Genomic DNA, 23,051 nt, shown 5'->3' with positions numbered 1-23,051 from the left:
TTGTACGGGCTGCTAAGGGAGTTGTTAAGACTATACTTGTTTATTGGGTTCATTTGTTTCAAGTCGGAGATAAACGCCTTTGTTGGAAGGGAGGAACAAATCTTGCACATATGATGCTTGGTATACTTGGCATATGTTTACAGTGCCACCGACAACCCATACTTGGTTGGTCTTCTTCGACTCGAACGGGGGAAACAACTCACCACTGGGAATCGTCACGCTTACCAGAATGTTTTTTACAGCTACTTGTTCCTATCTTAGCTGCATTTTGTAGGCTTCCTGATATCGTTTCTTCAGATGATATACACCCTAAGTTTCCACTCCTATTGGACCTTATTCCTAAAGAATCCGAACAACAACTTGTTGTAGACCACTTTGAATTTTTATCCTTTGAGAAATTTGGAAATATGGAAAAAACATGGATAATATGGTTTTTTGGGTCATGGTTGACTTGGTATGGGTCAACAATGAATCTGAGTAGCATCAGAATTTTCTTGTTCTTTAACGCTGCTGATCGGGCCAGAACGTTAATAAATGTTAAAGGAATTGAAGTCGTGTTGCTTGTTGTGGGTTATTGCCTCTGTAAAAATCAAAGCAACAAAAACAAAACTCAAAACAGCAGTAGTCAAGGAAAGGGCATTTTGGTCATCCGAAAACACAAAACGAAATTCAGGTATTATGGGTCTGCAATGCAATTATATACTTTAGAGGGTATTTTGGTCATTCTTAAAAATATGCAAAAAGCGGTTTATGTAGCATCGGCTGAATTTTTTACCAAAGTTGACTTTTTGTGGATAAAAATTGATGTGTGGATTGGGTTAATTTTGTTGGTGAGCACTTACCAAAAAGTTTTCAACACTCAAGGTCAAATTAGACGAAGTCAGCAGAGGATGGATTATGAAATGTGTATGAGTCATGCTGATGATTGCTATTGTGTGCTTCCATTTCCAAATCTGCCTTGGAAGAGTACTATTACATGTTTGGCTAAGTCTCTTCAAATGGTTATGTTCTCTCTTTTTACAAGCATTTTGCTACTAGTCCACAACCGGCTACGGTCCAAGCAGGTGATTAGATGGGAAGGTATTGCGAGTTTGCTCCATACTTTCACTAACCTACACCTTGAGGACAAGGTGTATTTGAAAGGGGGGAGTAATGTTATAAAACCGGATCTAGCCCAAATCATATCCAAACAGCCCAATCCAATTCAATGGCCCAACAAGGTGAAATGGTCAAAGGAACACTCTGATGATATAAGCGAACAAGAGGCAAAGATTAGAATAACGAATATGATGATTATGTGTGTTCTGCTTCTTCTTCCCATCTCTTTCTGTAACGTCTGATATCCCATCCCCTTCTCTTCTTTGATATCTCAATTGTAATTCTTCGTTTAATCAATATAATCATAGCTAATTACTTCTTACTTTGAGTATAATTAGTTGTATTATTTTGAGTACACAACAATGTGGTTACATATTATTGTGATCTGGAGGTTTATTATATATGTATCTGTGTTTAAAGATTCATCTGTTACATTATATTATAGAATAAAGTTGTGACTATATCATGTTTGATATAGAATAAAGTTGTTACTATTTCATCTCTAGTTATTTATGTTTATTTGAACTATTGTATTACGTGCATATATAAACAATATACGTCTTTTCTTCCTAGTCTCTGAATCTTCACATTGGCCATTTTTATTCAAATGTTCCAAATCTACAAGGACTTATTTAGTTGTAAACTTTTAATGTTCTTACAAAATATAAGATATATATTTAAATTAATATTATAATTTTCTAAACTTTATTATTTAAAGAATGAAAAACTGAAAATTATAACTTCGAAGTTAAGAACAGTCAAAATGAACAAACCAAATCGCACCAAACAAGAAGGTTTCGAAATTTTGCACACTAAAATTGAATGGCAATACATAAAACCAAACCAAACTTGTTAGTTAATTTGGCTCAATTCTTTAATTTACGCTTAAATCTCCTGTTAAAATAATAATTTCATATATTTACAAGGAATATTCACGGGAAGCATTGTAATTTGAGATTGGGCCGATTGACAGCTTGTTATGGAGGCTTTTGCCTTTTTTCTTCTTTCTCTGTTTTTAACGACTTTACGCCTTTACCATTAAACCTTATTGTTGAGTTATAATACAACTCTGAACTTCAATAATTTTTTTTATAAACGGTTTACAATTCCACCCCAAAACTTTAACAGAGTTATTACACGCCCCTTGAACTTTAATAATTCTTTCGCTTTAAACGGTTTATGTTTCTATCCTCTAAACTTTAAAAAGTTTTCAGTTATAGTAAAGTTTTTTTTTCTTCTTTTAACATATATTTATTTAAATTATTACACTTATCGCTAAATTTTAACCCTAGACATGTGTTAGTTAATCGTGTAACTTGCTTATTTTTACCATTGATTTAGTTACAACCTACATGCCCCATATTAATACATCAATACACCAGGTAATAGGGATCTGATTGGTAACGTACCTGTGTCGATACCAAATTTATCGGCATGGTACGGGTTTGATACGCTACCCAAAGCAAAGAGTATAAAAAGTTTATCCACGTTTATAGAAAGAAGAGCATATTATTATATACTAAGGACGTGTAACATACAAAGCGAACAAAGACCTTGTAATTTACGGTAACACATGAAGTAAAATAACTACGCAATGTACAACATTTAAAGCCACATGTAATTAAACCTTTTTCTATAAAAAGATTCCGGAAAAAAATCAACAAAGTATGTCAAACCGTTAGTTTCAAACTTTCAATGGTTTAGTGTCATAGTGTGTCAGGTTTTAATAATTACTATTTCTTGAGCCTTGAAAAGTTTTAAGCATACTCTTAGCTATTTCTTGAATCATAATTGTTTGCTAAACATAGTTTAATTTTGCTAAAAAATTGAATGATTTCAACTGTGTTTTAAGGCTTTACGAGCTGAAACAAAATGTCCTTTTCTATTTCTTAAAGCCTTGAATAGTTGAAGGTAAATAACCATACGGTAAAACCTCTAATGGCCTGGATCAGATCGATTAACAAAGAAACAGAAGACGCGGATGTTTGATCCAACAACTGATCGACTCTTTTGTTATTTCTTATTATTGAAACCAAAATTGAAAGTTAACCCTTCCATCATAAATACTAGACCTAAACACAAACCCAATTAAATTCAAAAACTAGATTAACCCAAACGTAGCGCCCCACTACGTTGGGCCTAATAGGCAACGGCCCATACTCCGCAAACAAAAGTGTAGCGTTTAGGTATCATTATTCGACATAAAACACACTCACACGCGATACCTCTTTGTCAAGAGTGACCCCGAACCAATTTTAATCAGGAATGATCCTGAACAAAACGATTAAGAATAAATACCCCTTTGTTATCCTTGTGCACATCAGCCTTAAACTTCACTTCTTTATCATCCCTTTTGAGCTTCATTAAGATATGATACTTTGCACATCCATCCACAATCTGTGACATAACTTTTAATATTAATAACATGTTCTTAACGAGTCAAACGAAAACATATAACAAGAAGATGCATACCTCTGCTTTAGCATGAACAACTTCTTGCGATTCATAAGGATATACTGGGTGGACTTCCTTGAGAACATAATTTGCAGCATCTTGAACCACAGGATCATGAACCGGTACTGATTGATATCCAGAAGTGTCAATGACTCGTTTCTCAACAAGAGTGAATTCCCGCAACTCCTTGAAGTCCATCCATGGCTTCACCCATACTTTGGCCCGGTATATCTTTTTGTTTCCAGCATCATCAATCTCTAATGTAAGATTATGCATAATGCCAGCAACCAGTCGGTCGTGCATGTCTACAACCCTTGTTAACTTCAACATTGTATTCTGTTGAAATAGATGCATCAATATATACATATTGTATATCCACAAGTTCCATTTTGTTACACAAATGGGCAATGGCACCCTCACACACCTAGTCACATATATATATTTACATATACCAACGGAGTTCCAACCACGTCCCCACTGCAATGATCGAGTGCGCTTAAAGCAATTAGGTTTGCAATTGTTCTCTGTTCGTAATTCTAAATTTGGGTGCATGGGCCGGGTAGGTTCGGTTTTGGGCGATAACCAAACCATGTCGGTTTTTTGAAAATCGTTCAGTTTCAGTTTTTAATTTTCAATTTTCCCATTCAGGCTTAAAATTTTTGAGCCGAAAAAGTTAGACAAAACTAATAATTATGGCATAATTTTTTTTGTTAGTTGATATATTACTAATTATAAATTACCTAACATTTAGAACAAAAATAAAAGTCTATGAATTCGGTTTAGTTACATGCAAAACCGAATATGAAGCGAAAGTTTGGTTTGTACAAAAACATAAAACCATTAGTTGCTTAATCATTGTATCTAACAAACTAACTTAACGATTTAATCAACAAACACGAATTCATAACATGACGCTAACTATTAACACAGAAATTAAATGATGTCGTGAAACCTCTTTTTTGTTATGTTCTTGGACAGCGAAACGAGCGAGGCTGTCGATCTCAGCACTGTTTAAAGACGACTTCCATAAACCTCCTTTAAGTGTATGCTTATGAACTAAATGCAACGAAGAATAAGATGATGCTATAGCTCCTTTTCAAAAAAAAAAGATGATGCTATAGCTGGTAGCAAAACTTGCAGTTGAAGGCTTTGCCGTTGGATTTGCAATTGCGGAGAGTTGGCGAGTGTAGCATGTCCAGATGTGGATGTTAATATCTTGCTGGACACACGTGTAAACAAGATCACACGCCAGATAGAACCCATGTTCAATCTAGTACTGGTATATATAATATATTTTTGTTTGTTTGCTCCTTCAAAAACCCTAGACGCTGATGTAAATCTCAGACCTATTTATTTTCCTGTATTTGTATTCAAAGAGTTTATTATGGTATATTTTAAATATCAAACATTTTCTCTTTTTGAAAAGATTAGTTTGCCTTTTTTTTTAAACCGGGTTATAAAAGACAGGAACTTTAAACGCATTGGGTTGAGAGGGTTTGGAAGGTATTGGGTTTAAGTCGCACAGACGACAAAAACTAAAAGAAATTCACCGTTCAAAAGAAAAAAAGAGATTGTCTTTTTTTAGTATATTCTTTTATGACGACGGATTTCTTTCAATCCTTATCCTATATAGGACTTGAACTCAAGATTATCATGTGTTTAAAATTTTTGTCTTTGACAATATACCACCACCCATGATTTACAATAGTTGGTGAAACTAGATAACTTAACCAAAATAGTAAAAATAGAGGCTTATGATTTCCTTTTACACGTTTAACCATTTTTTATCATTCATTATTTACAATATTGTCCAATTTCTATCTTAGTGATTGAAAAAACATGAAAAAAAAAAATTCAGAACTACTTCACACACGTTGTACATGGATTAGTACGTCGTTTGTGTATATAAGAATGAGGGAATGTTTGTAACTTTGCTCATGTATATGCATGTAGCATGCATGCATATTCAGAAAATGCATGGGATATTGATTTGTAATGCATTATTGAGTCTAGTATATAAGTTGTATTATAATTCATGTATGTTTGTAAGCAAAACATCATGACCAGGCCGTTGGGGAGGTTGGTCAATCTGCAGCCAAAACCATAAAGAATGAAAACCAATTGGTTTAACACACCACACACGAATCATCTTAGAAGGAACCATCATCGCTCTCATTTATATATGAGATAGCCGTGTTGTGCTATACATGTGTGTTCACAATCTAGTTCCTTTGAGCAACCATTAGTAAGATTTTTTAGTCATCGTAAACAAAAATCAAACCGTTAAAATTTAAGACCAAACCAAACAATTGCTAACTATGTGGGTCTTAATTTTTTCTATTTCATAATTCTTGAAAAGTTTTAAGCATAATCTTTGTGTTTCTTGAATCCTTAATAACTTGAAGGTAATAGAACCTAATTTGACACTTCTACCTAATTGTCGTGTGCTAAATATAGCTTAATTTTGCTAAAAATTTGCTTGATTACTATTTTTAAGGCATGAAGAGTTGAAACAATATGTTCCTTTCTACTTCTTAAAGCCTCGAGAGGTAGAAGGTAAATTACCATAATGTGAAACTTCTACCTCAGGACGAAGTAAATATCATAGAGCTATGAGTAAATATCATAGTACATAGCTCGTGCAATTTACTACGTGACAGAACTGTCATGGGGCGTGTTTGGAGGATTAGAGGTGATCTGAGTCGAGTATGAAGATTGTGATGATGATGGTATGCGACATCATCAAAAGATTTGCCACGTTTTTGCAACATAAGAACCATTTTGACAAGTTGGCATGCCACATCACAAAATACCAACGGCATTGGACTCCTGTCAGTCGTTGTCAGTCGTGGATCGTTGGGAGCGAACATGTTAAAAGGTGAGACAATCACCGGCTATTTCGTTAGTTGGGAACGACAACGGCCAAAACGGGTAGTTTGGATTATTTGAAAACAATATACCTTACAAAAATAGTAAGTACTAAAGCACATACCTTATGTCCTGAATCGAGGGGTGTAGGTAGGGAGTATATATTGCGACTAGCTTCTTGGAATGTAGGAAAACTATATAGTAAGTTGCTAGAATTGGTGGATGTGCTTAAAAGACGTAAGGTTCAGATAGCTTGTCTCCAGGAGACTAAGTGGAAAGGGCATAGAGGGGCGGAGTGTAACGGGTATAAGTTGTGGTACACGGGGTCTGATAGAGCTAGGAATGGAGTGGGGTTTCTAGTGGCGAAGGAACTACACTCTAGTGTGGTGGAGGTGATAAGACATAATGACAGGATTATGGTGTTGAGATTAGTACTATGAGAGGAAGTAGTGGCAGTAGTATGTGCCTACGCGCCTCATGTAGGCCTAGGGGAGCAGGAAAAGAGAGAATTTTGGGATTGCCTAGACGCAGTGGTAGAGGCCATACCTAGGGGTGAGAGGATTTGTATAGGGGGGGGGGGATTTTAATGGACACATTGGTAAGGTTAACGATGGTTTTCAAGCCGTGCATGGGGGTTTCGGTTTTGGTGATAGGAATGAAAACGGAACAGATCTTCTAGAGTTTACGGTGGCCCATGACCTTGGTATTTTAAATTCGTATTTTAAGAAAAAAGATTCTCATTTGATTACTTTTAGTAGTGGCGGACGCGACACGCAAATTGACACCTTTTGATGAGGCAAGGAGACCGACGTTGGTGGAAGGACTGCAAAGTCATACCTGGGGAGACGGTTGTGTCTCAACATCGACTACTGGTGGCAGATATAGGCTTCAGAAATAAGCTGACTGTTCGAGAGAGGAAACGTACACTTAGAATTCGATGGGGAAATTTGAAGGACGAAAATGTCCCACAGTTTAAGGATAAGCTCATACTGCAGACGCTGGATCGAATAAATGGGGACTCAACTCATATATGGGAGGCTATGGCGACAAAAATCATTCAAGTAGCAAAGGAGACTCTCGGGGTCACATCAGGAAAGGGAGGTGGCCATAAGGAGTCTTGGTGGTGGAATGAGGCCATACAAGTCAAGATAAGGGACAAACAACGATGTTTTAGGGAGCTTATGAGGTGCACGAATGTGGAGGAGCGAGTGGAATTGAGGGTGACCTACAAAACGGAAAAGAGAGAGGCGAAGAAGGCAGTGGTGGAAGCAAAGAACACGGCCTATAAACGTATGTATGAACGTTTAGAAACAAAAGAGGGGGAACATGCTATGTTTAAGATTGCCAAAGCTAGGGAACGTAGAAGGCAAGATCTAGGGCCTGTGAAGTTCATAAAGGATACAAATGGGCATGTATTGGTCAAGGAGCAGGACATCAAGCTAAGATGACAAACCTACTTCCACAATCTTTTTAACAATGGGAGAGCTTCCCAAGAAGATTATGACGACACAACCTTCCAACGACAACAACCGAATAACTGCTATTGCCGACGGATCACACGGGAAGAGGTGCAGACTGCACTTAGGAGGATGGGAAGGGCTAAGGCGGTTAGCCCAGACAACATACCCATCGAGGTGTGGAAGTGTTTGGGAGAGGAAGGAGTCATGTGGTTAACTACTTTGTTCAATATTATCCTCAAATCTGGTAAGATGTCAGACCAGTGGAGGAGCATTGTAGTTCCTATCTATAAGAACAAAGGCGACGCCCAATGCTGTGGTAACTACCGAGGAATCAAACTACTAAGCCACACTATGGAGCTATGGGAAAGAGTGATTGAGGTTAGACTTAGACGAGAAACTCAGGTTACGGTGAACCAATTTGGCTTCATGCCGGGGCGTTCCACCACAGAGGCAATACACCTTTTAAGAAGATTGATGGAAAAGTATAGGGAGAAGAAGCGTGACCTGCATATGGTGTTTATTGACCTAGAATAGGCCTACGACAGCGTGCCACGACAAGTACTCTGGGAGTGCTTGGAGGGTAGAGGAGTCCCGAGAAAATATATAGAGATAATTATGGATATGTTTACCAGAAGTGCAACAAGTGTACGTGCGCCCGTGGGGGATACTGATTTCTTCCCCATAGAGGTAGGAATTCACCAGGGGTCAGCGTTAAGTCCGTTTCTTTTTGCAGTAGTCTTGGATGAGTTGTCAAAGTAGAATTGGGCTACTTGAATATGGTTTTACAGAATTTACGATCTATCTAAGTTTACACGTATCAAGTCTGGATAAGAGAACAAGATTACTGTTCAAAGAGTTAAAACTGTGTACTATCTTTATAACATTAGAAAGTTGGTTACATGAACATTGAACACTGTTCTTGTTCTTTATTCAGAAACCAAATTCTAATTATTTTCAGGACTTTTGATTAACACTAGAACTTGTTTTCTTTTACAAATGAGTTATAATGTATATTTGAGGCGTATATCCTGACTATGTTAGAACTAGTGAACTAAAACCGATTATAATATTAATATTGAACTATTAGCTAGAATAAGGACAAGATAGACAAAAGAGCTTAGGTCTTTGTTACGTTTAAGATTAAGCAAGTTGAGGCTTAGAATTCTGACCACAAAGTTTCAATAGCATGTCCGTTAGTGCTCTTCTGTTGACTTAAAAATCATAATGGTTTCTTGAAGGAAATAAAAGTAACTTTTATGATCTAATATAACACGTTTTAATAATTCAATGTGGTGTTATGTCATAGGAAAACACTAATAGTATATTATTCAAATTGGTGTTAATATAACTCTTCGTATTATCTCCTATTTATATAAACAAACATATTCTTTATTTGTTGTTACATAAAGTTATATTATTACTCATTCGGGTCATTAGAACCTTTAAAGTTACAAATTAATGTTTAATGTCACTAAAAGGCCATGGTCTAGTGATATTAAGAAGTTAGATAGTGTCTGGTATTTCTGAAAAGTGAGGGTTCAAATCTCTGGGTGATAAAAAAATTTTGTCGTTAAAAGAAAGTGTTACAAATGGTACACGTGGTCTATTTTGACCAAAGAAAAGTCAAAATGGGTAAAACGTAAGTGTAGGAATTGAGGTAAGATATTTCACATGTGTGCCATGCAAGTAATTATATAAAGCTAGTTGATCATCAAACTTATTCTAATGCAATTGATAATTTACTCATCAGACTGTCATGTTCCTGTTTCAAATCGATATAAAAAAAATACTAGATTCACTGAATATTTCTTAAAACGGCTAAGTCATACATCAACTAGTCATTCTCGTAAAATTTACAACTTTGCCAATCATAGGAATAGAGTCTTAACTTTTCTGCACATCTTGATATCATTATGCTACAAGCTCGTAAAGAACTAGGTTAAATGTGCATGCTTACTACAGCAGGGTGGCAGTCCCTAACACGACTCAAAATACGACCCAAGCATGACACGGAAAAAAAAAACAAAAAGGTTTTTGGGTAGACTAACACCACTCTTTTATTAAATATGTCAACTGAACACAGTCGGATTAACAATTGGGTAAGCCCAAACACAGCCTATTAAGTAATTTTATTATTTCAACAAAAAAAAGTTAACCGCAAAAAATGTACATTTGAGTTATTGGTAGATTAAATTGTTACTGAGTCTTTAACATTGCTATACATATTTGCAAATAAACATAAATGAGTTGACCCATAACATAACACGACCCGATTTGAAGCGTGTCAGATACCGACACGAATAAATATATGGAACAGATTTGGTTTCATCTATACTACCGGACAACCCAAAATCCATCAAGCCGCCAACACAACATGATTTTGAAATGTTTTGTCTGTTTGGGATGCTTTTTATTTTTCCTTTTTTCTAATTATCGTCTTGTAAAAACAAGTGCGACGTTAGCAATGGATTTGGACTCTGACTTTGAGGAAGGATTTTGTCTTACATGTATTAATGGATTATGGAGTTGCCAAACTTTAATATACATGTGGAAAAATATTGGTGGGAATTCATGATAAGGAAGCTTCAGGCATGTACATGCATGAAGGTTCCTTGAACCATAAGCAACCTTCTAATTTTGAATGTCATGGCCCATGGGTTCCCGATAAGTAAAGATTTCAAAGAGATTTGACGTTAGTTTTGTCATATATTTCAATAAAAAGTTAGTAAGTAAATTACATATACAAAATTGTTATGAAACATACATCAATGTTTTAACTGTTTTAGTTATCATGTTTAGATCTTAAAACTAAAGTCATGTTTAATTGTTTTAGTTATGATAATTGATATGAACACTCCCATCATTTAGTTATGATAATAGATTAGTTTAAAACCAAGTGAAAACTGGGTAGAATACTTCTTGATGCTCGGTGATGGAAGATGACTAAAGTTTCATATTAATCTGTTTTTATAGTTCGGTGTTCATGGCAAAACATACATTTTTAGGTTTTTTATGGTCTATATACTAAGAGGGTGTTTTGATGAGCTTTTAAAAACTGCTTATTTGATTTTTAAAAAGAAAAATCTTAGGTAAAACTTCAATTTAGAGTTTGAAAAGCTTTAAATGAAGCTTTTCATAATTTATTTTGTTTTTCAAAAAACAAATAAGCAATTTTAATAAGCTCAGCCAAACACCCCCTAAACCCGAGTATCACGTTTAGTGAGTTCAAAACTTCTAAGTTATTTGATCTAAACACTATTTCAAAAGGGTAGCTCATAAGTTTGAAGAAAGGCATTTGTTCTTTTGATTGATAAAACTCATCTTCACTAATCTGGTGTATCATACCAATCTTCCGGTAAAATGAGCCTCGTGATGCAATGCTGTTTTTTTGAAACGGTGATGTAATGCTTTAAATTGGAACTTGGCCGTTGAAGATCGCCAGCCATGCCATATGCCATCTTCATTTCTATGTACAATCACACCATTTACTTATCTTAATTATTTCATTTGAAATATCAAAGGCATTCGAAACTAAAATGATATTCGTTTTGGATTGATTGATTCTTGACTTTTTATTTTGTTTAGTTTTATGCATTTATATGTTAGTATAACCACCAACTACTTTTTGATTTGCTAAGAGGTACAATGTCCATGGTTTGATACTTGGCTTTTATTAATAGTGAACAATTCAAACGATGGATTGATGTATTAATCATTTTTATGAATTTAAAACTTGCTTTGTGTAAAAGTATTTAATAAATTTATAATCACATTCATACACATCAATAGCTTCATGATGGGCCAATGACAGACCTTAGTAGGTTATATTATGTTTTAGTGGATTACATTTGGGTGTAACAAATCATATTATAACAGGCCAATTATGCCTTACACGAGTTATATTAATGACAGATCTTTAACATGTTTTACCAAGTAAGATTAACACCCAAAAATTTTATTTTTCTAAATTTTAAAATTAGAATCATCACTTTAAATATTCTTATCCGTCGTCATGTATACAAAACTAAACGCCATCGTGTGAATTTTATAGAATTTTTAAGGCAATCATTGTGTGTGTGTGTGTGTTTGGCATTTTAACTTTTAAAGTTTTAAAATATTGCATTGTAACTAGCTAAAATGGAATATAGAGACGTACGTTTGCTTCTCCCAAATACCACAAATAAATGCACAAAAACCATGTATTTAATAAACAAAGTCTTATTACAAGTACATGTCATGGAGAAAGGATTAATACTGGAAACTAAAAATATATATATGAAAAATATTTGTACATATTGTAACTTCCACCAAATTAATACTAGCAAATAGTTGATTCAATAAAAGAATAAGCAATATTGGTATGATCGATGGATAACATAACTTGAGGTATCATCAAAGCTTTTTCGATGACACAAAAACGGCGACCTAGACAACACCATCATTAAGGACAAGGCGGTCCACCACTTCCGGGTATGTAAGTGCACCCTGATGGACCTGAAGGCGGAACAGGTCCCTTAGGAAGTGACTGTAAGACAAGCACGTTCGGACTCTTCAAGTAGATCAAACCATTCTTTACATGCAAAACTCGACTAGCTTCGCTAGAGTTCGCTTGCACCAGAAGAAACACCACCAAGAGAACACAAACACTGTTTAATGGCTTCATTTCTTTAGTTTATAGATCAACATGTATGTGAGCTTGCATATTTATATAAAGATTTCCAAGGTGGTGTTAGGTGGTTTCTTAGTGTAAACCGTTTCAAGGTTTTGACCTTTGACTTAAGGAATTGTTTTTTAAAACATATATGTATATAGTTTTTGACTGTTGAATTGGTAAATAAGAAGACAATTTTTATATGACTTTATTAAATGGTTTAAGTTCCACTTCTTTTAGCAAAGGTTTTTTGAAATCACAAGTAATATATAGTTTACAATATAAAACATGAGTTATAAGTGCACATCAGTGTTTGGTAAGGCATATATCAATATATTTATTAATATTAATATTAATTGCTAGTAAACTCTAGTTAGGAGTTGTTCAAACTTCAAAGGCAAGGAAGTTTCTTTCTCATGGTTTTTATGATTTTAAATTCTATAATAATTACTAATTTTAAAATTTTTTTATTGGTTTTATTATATACATAAATCCTTATCAACATCATAATAATCTTTAAGAAAATGAGTTTGCATCAACCAAATTATTCAGAGAACAAAAAATCATGTGTGAATATAAACTTTTTTAACATCTGCAAAATATAAAATATTATAAAAATCAATATAATGCGATCCCGTTAGTTTAGCATTGCTCGCAACTTGGATCATTCTGATCAGTGTTCTAGACTTCTAGTGGTATGTGTCCTACAAATGTGAAGCAAGTTCAAATATAATTCCTTACAAATACAAGGGTATATGATATCTAGGTGTAAGCAATATTGGTGTTAAAATAACGTAGCTTGCTCACAACAATCAAGTAAATGACGTAAAAATTTTGTATCTATTTCTTTTCTTGCGAGTGATATATGTGTAGTGTTGTTTGTATGAGTATTTGAGCAATCAATTATTAATAGACAAGTCACATTTAAGTACCAGTTTAATTTTCACAACATTATCTTAAAAATTAAAGTCAAGTTTAGAAATCACTCTTGTGGTCAACACCGTTTTGCAGGAATCAATCTCGTTATGGCTTTTTTTTGCATATATCACCCCGTGGTCTGCATTTTTTTGCAATTGGACCCATGCCGTGAACCCAAAGTTAATCGATTCCGCAAAAATGCAGACCATGAGGGTGATATCTGCAAAAAAAACAAAAAACAAAAAAAAAACACCAAGAGCTTGATTCATGCAAAACGATGTTGACCACATGGGTGATTTCTGCAATTAACTATGAAAAATATTACTTCGATTTGTCAATTGTGTGTGGGTTACTTGAAAAAAAATGTGCATTTACATATGTATATTAGATACGTAATTTAATTTAGTCTGATATTTTACAAAACTTATTTAAAGGTTAATTCAAATTAATAGCTTATTTTTTTTATATAAAAGTTTAAACTTTCACATCTAACAAACTTTTTTTATTTCAATTTATTTTTTTAAAAGAAAATACTACGCTGTCAAAGTTTTATTTCAACACTTTGAATATATTTTTCATGTCACGCATAACATATGATGGTGTGAAAAATGCCATTAAAGTCGATGAATAAATTCATATATTTGAAAATATATATGTCATTCAATTCTATATTTTTTAATGTCAACAGAGAACCTTTCAATAGACTACACATATATCTATAACTAAAATCAATAATATATAGCACTTTTTCCTTGTCAAATACAACTTGAGAGATTTAAGTGTGAAAAGGAACATGGAAATCACCTACAATGCATCGTTAATTAGTTCTTTATTTAATCTCAACAAATACTCCTTTTAGTTTGTAAAAGGAGACAAATCCAATTAAACGGCGAAAAGGATATATAGTATTGACAAGAAAAGGTAAAAAGAAATGCAAATAAAAAAGATACATAATAGAACACGAACGTAGCGTGGTCGAAGTATACAACAATATTGTTTTTCAATAGAAAAGGAGAAGAACGACAAGAAATGTGACACTTAGATGTAGTGCTATAGTAAACCTTCAAGAAATTATAAAAGAAAGAGAATTAATTAATGACAAGAAGCTATGACTTCTATGCCAAGGAACCTCTATGATAGTAAATGGGTTTCTATGGGGCATTGCCCTTGGCGGGTCTGGGGCAACGCCTTGGCAAGGACAAGGAGCTGGCCCCTTGTATGGCCAAGTGGTAAAGCTGAGTTTAAAATCAACATGCAAAAATATTGCAGAGTAATTAGTAAACCATCTAATGTTTTTGTTACTCTTGCATATCTAATCCGCAAATTAATAATAATTCTTATCAGTTATAGCTAATATTTAAGTGACAACAAGCAACATTTTACTTTTGGTTTGTAGTTACAATGATTTATGCCAATGTTTGTAGAAAGTAAGAGGATTTAAGCATCGCACAATAAATATATGAATATTTTGCTCTAAAACTAGAGGGAAAATCTGGGAATGTGGTGAGATAAGTTGAAATTGAGAAGTAGATCGACCTTATTCTATAGATGTGTCTACCAAAAGTAGTTGTACTTGTAAAGTGTATATAGCATCCACAACAACAAACTCATATAAACCGCCACGTCATATTTCAAACTTTTATCAAAAACCTCATTTTCTTTCACAACAATAAACTTTCACAAACCAATTAAAAAAATATTAAATATGTATGCATGTGTGTAACATTACATAATATGGGTGTATGAGAAAGAGGGAGGAGGGGGGGGGGCATATTATAAGTTTGCTTAAACAAACCTGCAAACTTTGTATAGACTTTGTATATTAACTGTTTATAATATATTTCCCGTAAAGAGTACTTTAGATAATCAGTGTGTGAAAATGACCATAGAGCCGATGAATGTGAATCACAACCAGCTACAAATATACCATGATATTCAATATCACCTATTTTGGTTTGAATTCGGCTAGATTCAAAAACTATATGAGAGAACTTGAGGTGAGTTTCTCAAGCTATTTTTAAAAATGTTTCGAGACACAAACCACAAGTGGTGCGACCGAAGTTCATTGTTCCAAGTTCCAAGTCGATTTCAAGTTAAAAACGAAATGCATTTCGAAACATGCATTACTTGTTAAACTATCTGTAATGCATTATGCTAAAAACTTAAAAAAGATTTGTGTAACATACCAACAAATAGTTTATTCAATAATATAACAATCGATTGATATATAACATAATTCGAGATTCCATCAGGTTTATTTCAACGATCCAGAAACAGTAACGTAGACAGCCCCTTCACGCAGGAGGCATGGTGTTTCCCCATCTCCTGGTTTGCACTCTGCTGGAGGGCAGAGTGATCCTTCTCCAGGTATATGCACCCGGTCACCAAGATGGAGTCGCAAGCGTAACAGGTCCTTTAGGGAGTGACTCGTTATCAAGAGCGTTAGCACTCTTTATAGTGTACACATCGCATGTTTGGTACGGTTTATGTATTTGGTTGATTAAGTTTAAACCATTATTTTCCCAACATATTTTATATCTCCTAGACAGCCCCTTTACGCGGGAAAGCAGGGTGGTTCACCATCTCCAGGTATATGTCAAACTCTTGTGTGCAATGGTTGAAAGTAGAACTTAAAACTGAATTTAGGGACATTCATTCTATAATAATATCCTTAAAATAACTTAAAAGTGATTCAATCTCAGGCAATGATCTAGTGTCCATATTCCACATCATACCATACCAATAGTCGCTGCACAATCTGGGTCAATTCTAACAGCCCGGTTCGCACTGATCAGTTTGCAGCATTTTCAAACCACAGCCGAACGAGCTTAGTCGCACTAAAACCAATTCAATAAACTATAGATTTGCAAATATAAAAACCTGATTCTAGTAAACATTGCCAGCAAAAGTCAGATTTCAAATCGTAATTAACGAACAAACAGAAAGAAAAACGTTGCTAGATCACTCTTTCAGAATAAAATAAAGTAAAATAAAAAAGTTCTCTTATCAAAGGGTTACAACCTCACTTCAAATCACCATTCTTCTCTTCATAAAGATTATTACAACCCAATAATAATATCTTTTCTTTTGCAGCCTACTCACTGCCCGTTAGGTCGGTACATGGTGTAACCATTGACTCCCATAGTCAACCCCGAATAATCCCCAGGCATATGATACTGGTACCCGTCACCATCAATATTTCTCAGCCCATAAGAAACATCCGACCCGCCAATCTGCCACTGGTTCTGAGCCAACCCATCAAGCTGCCCGTTAACATAAGGGTGCAAGTTCGGTTGAGGTAAAATCAAATCTTGTGAAAAGTCAAACCCGCCAGTGTAACTATGTTGGAACTCTTCAGGAAAGCTTCGGGTCCGGTCAAACCGACACGAGCTTGTTGAAGGACCCGGGTCAAGTGAACTACCGACATCCCCGGGGAAAGTGAACTGGTGAGAAAGATGGCGAGGCCCGTTATGAAATAACGGGCCCGGAGCGTACTCTTCATCTAGTAAATCATTGATGATATCAAGGTGTGGGAATTCGTCGGCAAACATGCCATGTGGTTGTGATCGGATATTATTACCGTTATCCAGCTGAACGGTTTCCATCCACCCAGATCCGTTTTGAAGTGGATCATGATTCAACATCCCGAATGAAAAACTCGATCCGATGGAACTGGAGTCGATTCTTTCCGGGGTCTGAGGTAGAAACACAGGCTGTGAATAGGAGGGAGACTGGGTTTGACCCATCATAGCGTTACGATACGAAGGTGGACCATAACTTTGACCCACTGGTGACGGATCGGGACCGAGACACCCGACTGCACTCGCAGAACGGGATAGATATGGTGCGGTTTGAACCATTGAGACTACCGGGGTGGTACCCGTGGCTTTATTAGATCGAGACCCGTCAACTAATGGTGCTCTCAATGGCCTCGACAACGGTGGCACCGGCATAGCCGACGAAACAGGCAACGACTTAGTCAATACTGGTTGTACCACGGGCTTTTCAGCTGTTAATGCCCCTTGACCATTCACAGGCATGGATTTCTGAGCTGGATTAGGTGTTTGGTGAATTGTTGAAGGCTTTTCGGGTGGTTTTAACGCGTAGGGTTTGGATACGACTGCAACGTTGGTTAAGTTTGACGAGCCCATGGGTTTACCAGAGTCGGTGTTTTGGGTAGTCCTTTTTAGGTCTGATTTTTGGAGGGCCCGTGGGGAAGCTTTTGATGGGCTTTTGGGTGAAGACGGTGCAACCGAGACGGTTATTTTTTCTTTTGAATGTCTCTCAGGTTCAGTTTCATCTTTAATAGTTAGCTTCTTTTGCAAGGAAACAAGTTCTTCCACTTTCTTCTCCTGCAACAAGATCGCAACCCCGTCGCCCTCAGCATGCGGTTGACCAGTACCCTTTCCATGCTTGACTTTCCCTCTGTATAACATTAATAACGCATTACACGTGTTAAAACAGAAAGTTAAAAGACGAAATATGGAATACGAAAAAACGAAACCGACCTTCTAGGTGAACTTTGGGATTTCTGATTCTGATGTGAACTCAATCTACCAACGGGCCCGTTGGTTACAACTGACGGGAGTGAATCCGATGAGCACGTTGATGAGCTGTCATCCATTACAGACGAGCTCTTCAACCCGCCATTTTGTTCACCAACAACACCGCTACTACAGGCTTCCGTGGGTGGATGATGAGGTTCAGAAGTGTCGGTATCCCAATTAACCGGGCTCGAATCTCTATCGTCTGAATCGGGTTGAAGAACCGCTTCAGGTACACAATCGACCGAATCTGACACATCTGAAACATCCTCGAGCGAGGTGGGCTTTTTTGACAAATCCGCATCATCCTCAACCAGGCTTTGGCTTTTCGGTTTTTCCTCGATTACAATACTGGGCTTTTCATCCCGACCCTTATCCTTCAGCTCCTTTAACTTCCGATTGTTTCTTTTCTGTTTCGCCTGTACAATAAAGCAATCAAAAATTGTTGAATAAAATGATTAAAATCCAATTAAGGTTAAATATGATTTTTATTATTAGTATTATTATTATCATAATTATTATATTATTAGACACCTGTTTCTTTTTTAATTTTTTTTCTTTTTCAGATGCTCGTTTTTCACTTTCGGCCATCCACGCTTCCTCTTCTTCACGGATGAGCTCTTCTTGTCTCTTTAAAGAAACAGCCTCCTGGTATGCAACTTCTATTTTACTGCTGCATCAAATAGGAGGTAAGAATATGTGTACCAATAAGATTATATGTATTGTTTATAACTCGTCGGATTACTACCTGAATATATGGGCTAGAATAAAGATTTCAATGGTTCTACGTCCCAAATCAGTTAAACGCCTTTCATCTCGCTCAATGGTATCCTTACTAAAATCCTCCCCCGAGCCACCCTCCTGCCACAGTAAACATAAAACATGTGATCATTGATAAATACTCCACACACACATATAAAAGCATACATATGTATTAGTCTTATCAAAAATAAAAAAGAAATTAATATATATATATAACTCTCAAAAGTACATATTATACATATACTGATATATAAATATATATAGATGCATATGATGTAAGGATGCATATGTAGTCATTAATACTATAAAATGACGCTGACCTTAGTACGGTTTTGAGGACGGTTTTCATCTTTTGAGGGCAAGGGTTCAATGGCGGCCCTCTCAAGCAAAAGCAGAACATCATCAACGAGAGAAAACATGTCGTTTTCCATATGAACAACGGGAATTGTTGTCGTTTGTTCTGCATCACATTTTCCGTTGATTTTGGATTGAGCTTCAAGAGCCTTTAATCCACTGTATAAAGAGTCCATCACTAAAGTTGATGTCACTTCTTTTTCTATAAAGAAATGCTTCACAACGGTTTTCAATATTGAATCTGATTTCTCTTGTGACATTTGTTGCCTTGATACTTTATCAATTCTTGACCAGAAATTACAGAAGCTGAAACATAAAATGTAAAAAAAGAATCAAATTGGGCGCAACCCAAATAAAAAAAATTACCATTTTGTCATTCCTATTATCGTCTACTAAGAATTATTATTACATACCCGGACCATCTAGCTTTATCTTCTAGCAACTTCCCGAGTTTTCCTCTTTTTTCTTCAACGAAGCGACGACATATTTGTTCTACATTTGATAAATATACCCTTACGAGTTCTCTCCTATACATACGGTCAAGGCATCGGAAAGGACGATCCGCTCTCTCCCTTCAATACCGTTTAGCACATGTTAGCATTGATTATTATACATCGTTAAAAAGAAGAAAGAGAAAATAACTCAAAAATGGTACATGTGAAATGATGGAAAATAAAATAGCATATGATACAACCAATCAATGTGCGTTTGTCGTGTCCTAATATAATAGAGTATATTTACCATTTATAAAACTAATAACAATAATTAAAATTAATAACAATGTTGTAAGAGATTAAAAAAATATCTCAATTGGTCTACAAAATGCTTCCTAATTTCCAATCAGGTCATTGTTATGGTATAAAGTAAATGGAGATTTCATACAAGAGTAATGGCTTAATATATCTATATATACTCTAAATCAAGTAGCAATCATTTATTACTCGAATAAGTAGCAACTAAAATAGACTCTATATAAAGTTACATACAATAATTAAGTGTTTGTTGGACCAGCTTCTATTGTTTCCATAACGAATGAAACATTAACTATCGCGACAATAAAACAAGATATGTTCCAAAACAAGTTACAAAACATAATTAAAAATACGCGACAAGTAAATTTAGACCATGGTGCAAAGGGTTCGATGAGGATAAAAAGAAGGAAGTCCTTTTACATATGATACTACCACAATAACAATAAAGCTTGAAAAGAATAATCAAATTAACCTGATAACTTGAACTTGAGCTTTTATTACGAGTGTATCAGCATCAACAAATCCATCTAAAACCTTGGATAATTCCATAAACTTTTTCCAACCCCAGTCATGCTCTTTCTTCCAGAAGCGATGTAAAGTATCTACAAACATACATTTAATGATTTAATTACTTAATATGATATTGACAAACATAAATAATGAATAATTGGAAGAAAAAAAAAAGAGAGGAAACACACCAGAATATTTTGATTTTTTGGGGTCTTTATTCACCACAGCTATTGTGAATTGTGCAAAATGACTCCATCCTGCATCAGTAAAAAAAGCCACTTTAAATTGTTTTAACTGCAAGATGGAAAAACTAGTGAAACCCTTAACTTTATTTTTATAAATCATACCAGGAAGAAGCTTGTCATGCTCTGCAACACAAAGAAACAACGACAGAAAATTGCAGACATCACACCCCTGTGGGTAGATTAAAATGTACCTAAAACCATACCCTCAAGCTTAAATACCCCATAATTTGCACATATATAATATACCATCATCATTTAACTAAACAAACAAAGGAAGAAAACATACCATTTGTAGCCACCAACCTCAAACGCATTGCTACGAAGCTCTCTCTTGTTAATCTGTGAAAACTTGTCTATTTTCCATGTATGCCTTCCGTATAGATCAGAAGGTTTCTTTTCTGCACGTTAACAAAATAAAAAAAACAATTATACAAAATTTGTATAACTCATTAACTCCAAATATGTTTTATCCGCAAGAGCCAAAAGGATGCGAGTGAATATATACATGTTAAGTCTAACTTCATTAAGAATTGTATGTATTTTGCTCCCTATACATTTTACCAGAAGTAACTTAAGACAAAAGGCTTGCGAATAAAACCGTGTCTAAAGTTGCACTTTTTGTCAGCAAAGAATGCACCGCGTGACTCACAAAATTCTAATAATAACAGTTACCTCCAAAAAGATTTTTAACTCTCTATAGTCTATACCATATCTTTACAATAAAAACAAAAACAAAAAACAAAATTGAAAGCATGCATACCACCGCAATCCCTATCATCATCAGTATCCCAATAAGGCGGTGATGTTGACGCAATCCCGTTCTCCACCTGCTCAGACGAGCGCCACTCCGCCAACGCTTCACCGGACCGCTGCTGCCCGTTCGACAATCCCTCAAACGATCTTCCAACCCCGGACTCCTCACTTGAACTCCCCGCCATTTTCACACTTAACAATTATCCAACTTCCCCTAAAATCACCTATCATAATTACATAACAACAATCATATCAAATTCAGCAATCAGACACCATAAATTAAATCAAAAGTCATCAAATTACAATCATCTAAGCTGATAAAGCTAATCAATTTCAATCAAACACTATAAAATGAATAAAATCTCGAATAAACCCTAACATCCTAAATCGCAAGAGTGAAAATGAGGATAAGAAGTGAATCAATGAAAGAAGCAAGTGGAAATGAAGTGTTGCGTAAAGAATTGAAATTGTAGGCAATAGCAAAACCCTAAGTCCGATTGAGTTGTTAAACGAATCGGTAGACAAATCGGATATGAAAGGGAAGATCATTTGCATGCAAACACACAAACCCTAATTAATTAATTCAGCGTCGGATAATAAGAATAGAAATTAGCAGATTGATTAATAATAATAAGTATGAGGGATCGAGATGCATAGTAATAATAATAATAACCTGAAATGAAAGAGTGTTTGTTGTTGATGGTGGAAGCTGATTTTAGGTCTAGAAAGAAAGAAAGAGGCGACGGGAGAAATATAGATAAATAGATAGATAGATACACAAAACAGAGAGAGAGAGAGAGAGAGAAAGTTAGAGATTTGAGGTACAAGGAGCAGCAGTGACTATTCATTATTATTATTTTTTTTATTATTTTATTACATTTCTTTTTTATTTATTCTATACAAAATGTAATCTTTTTATGTTTAATGAATTTGTAATGAAAATAAAAGTTATGATATTGATATGAGCCTGATCTCAACCGAGTATTATTACCGTGCGTTTTTGAACTGTTGGTTTTCTTAGAAACAGAGGATGATGGGCTTGAACTTCTCAGCACCATCTATAATTGCATGTGTATGGGTCGTATTTAGCCGGTCACCTACCTTGAGTATTTGAGCTTTTATTCATTGATTAGTTTTTTTTTAAAATATGTTGTTATTGTTATAAAAGTGTCGGTAAGACACTTGCAAATAATGGATGAAATTTTCAAACCAATTATATGCACTTGTCTCCCTAAAAAGTGTGGTCCTAAATAGTATTCTAACATTATAAATAGAGTGTATGTGTAACGAGTACTGGCATCCCAAAAAATATATTACATTCTCACTTTTCCTATCCTTTTGTCTCTTTATCACTTCAATAATCTTGTTGTAATTAAGGCTAATATTATAACACGTTAACAGCACGAGCCGCTTATATCCTAATCAAGAAAGGTAATAGACACAAAGGTATCTACATAAGCATCATAAACACTTCTTTAATTATGTACATTGAAAATATATCTATACATATACATATACTAAGTAATAATAATAATGTGTATAAACATTGTTATTAAAATTTGATAACCATTCTAATTTTTATATGCACACTAATATATCATTTAAAAGTTAGATTTATTTACACTAACAATTTTATTTTTATTATTATGCATAATAATTATATATTTATAAAATAAACTGTA

At 34.9% G+C, this 23,051-nt stretch overlaps 2 protein-coding genes across 5 annotated transcripts; both read right to left on the bottom strand.

Annotated features, from left to right (window-relative positions):
• Positions 1–3,267: 3,267 nt before the first annotated feature.
• Positions 3,268–4,637, bottom strand: LOC143597519 (cysteine proteinase inhibitor 12-like). Its single transcript, XM_077076002.1, has 3 exons — positions 4,505–4,637; positions 3,571–3,888; positions 3,268–3,495 (listed from the first exon to the last, which is right to left on the bottom strand). Exons 2-3 carry the CDS (start codon positions 3,880–3,882, stop codon positions 3,358–3,360), a joined length of 450 nt encoding a protein of 149 aa, XP_076932117.1. The 5' UTR covers positions 3,883–3,888; positions 4,505–4,637; the 3' UTR covers positions 3,268–3,357.
• Positions 4,638–16,320: 11,683 nt separating this feature from the next.
• Positions 16,321–21,722, bottom strand: LOC143597523 (TNF receptor-associated factor homolog 1a-like). Of its 4 annotated transcripts, none has more exons than XM_077076005.1 (11): positions 21,377–21,722; positions 20,903–21,014; positions 20,719–20,807; positions 20,560–20,628; positions 20,334–20,463; positions 19,523–19,681; positions 19,076–19,415; positions 18,742–18,854; positions 18,528–18,666; positions 17,958–18,412; positions 16,321–17,874 (listed from the first exon to the last, which is right to left on the bottom strand). In XM_077076005.1, the coding sequence occupies exons 1-11, from the start codon at positions 21,552–21,554 to the stop codon at positions 16,548–16,550; spliced, it is 3,111 nt and encodes a 1,036-aa protein (XP_076932120.1). In that variant the 5' UTR covers positions 21,555–21,722; the 3' UTR covers positions 16,321–16,547. The 4 variants fall into 4 exon arrangements, with proteins under 4 accessions (XP_076932120.1, XP_076932122.1, XP_076932121.1 ...); XM_077076007.1 differs by having other exon boundaries at positions 21,380–21,722; XM_077076006.1 differs by having other exon boundaries at positions 18,528–18,663; positions 21,377–21,721.
• Positions 21,723–23,051: the final 1,329 nt, after the last annotated feature.

Source organism: Bidens hawaiensis, unplaced genomic scaffold (genome assembly GCF_021521415.1).
Source record: "Bidens hawaiensis isolate Kalapana, Puna unplaced genomic scaffold, B.hawaiensis_p1.1 tig00048415_1, whole genome shotgun sequence".
In the NCBI taxonomy this organism is placed as follows: Eukaryota; Viridiplantae; Streptophyta; class Magnoliopsida; order Asterales; family Asteraceae; genus Bidens; species Bidens hawaiensis.
Note: the sequence above shows the minus strand (reverse complement) of the source record. Positions and strands in the feature narration are given on the sequence as shown.

Excerpts from the sequence above, each read along its gene's own strand:
- LOC143597519 (XM_077076002.1), bottom strand. The coding sequence starts at position 3,882 with ATGTTGAAGTTAACAAGGGTTGTAGACATGCACGACCGACTGGTTGCT. Across the intron at positions 3,496-3,570 it reads TTGTTCATGCTAAAGCAGAG|ATTGTGGATGGATGTGCAAA; the intron begins GTATGCATCTTC and ends GTTATGTCACAG.
- LOC143597523 (XM_077076005.1), bottom strand. The coding sequence starts at position 21,554 with ATGGCGGGGAGTTCAAGTGAGGAGTCCGGGGTTGGAAGATCGTTTGAG. Across the intron at positions 20,464-20,559 it reads CAAAAAATCAAAATATTCTG|ATACTTTACATCGCTTCTGG; the intron begins GTGTGTTTCCTC and ends GTATGTTTGTAG. Across the intron at positions 19,682-20,333 it reads GCTCAAGTTCAAGTTATCAG|GGAGAGAGCGGATCGTCCTT; the intron begins GTTAATTTGATT and ends ACGGTATTGAAG.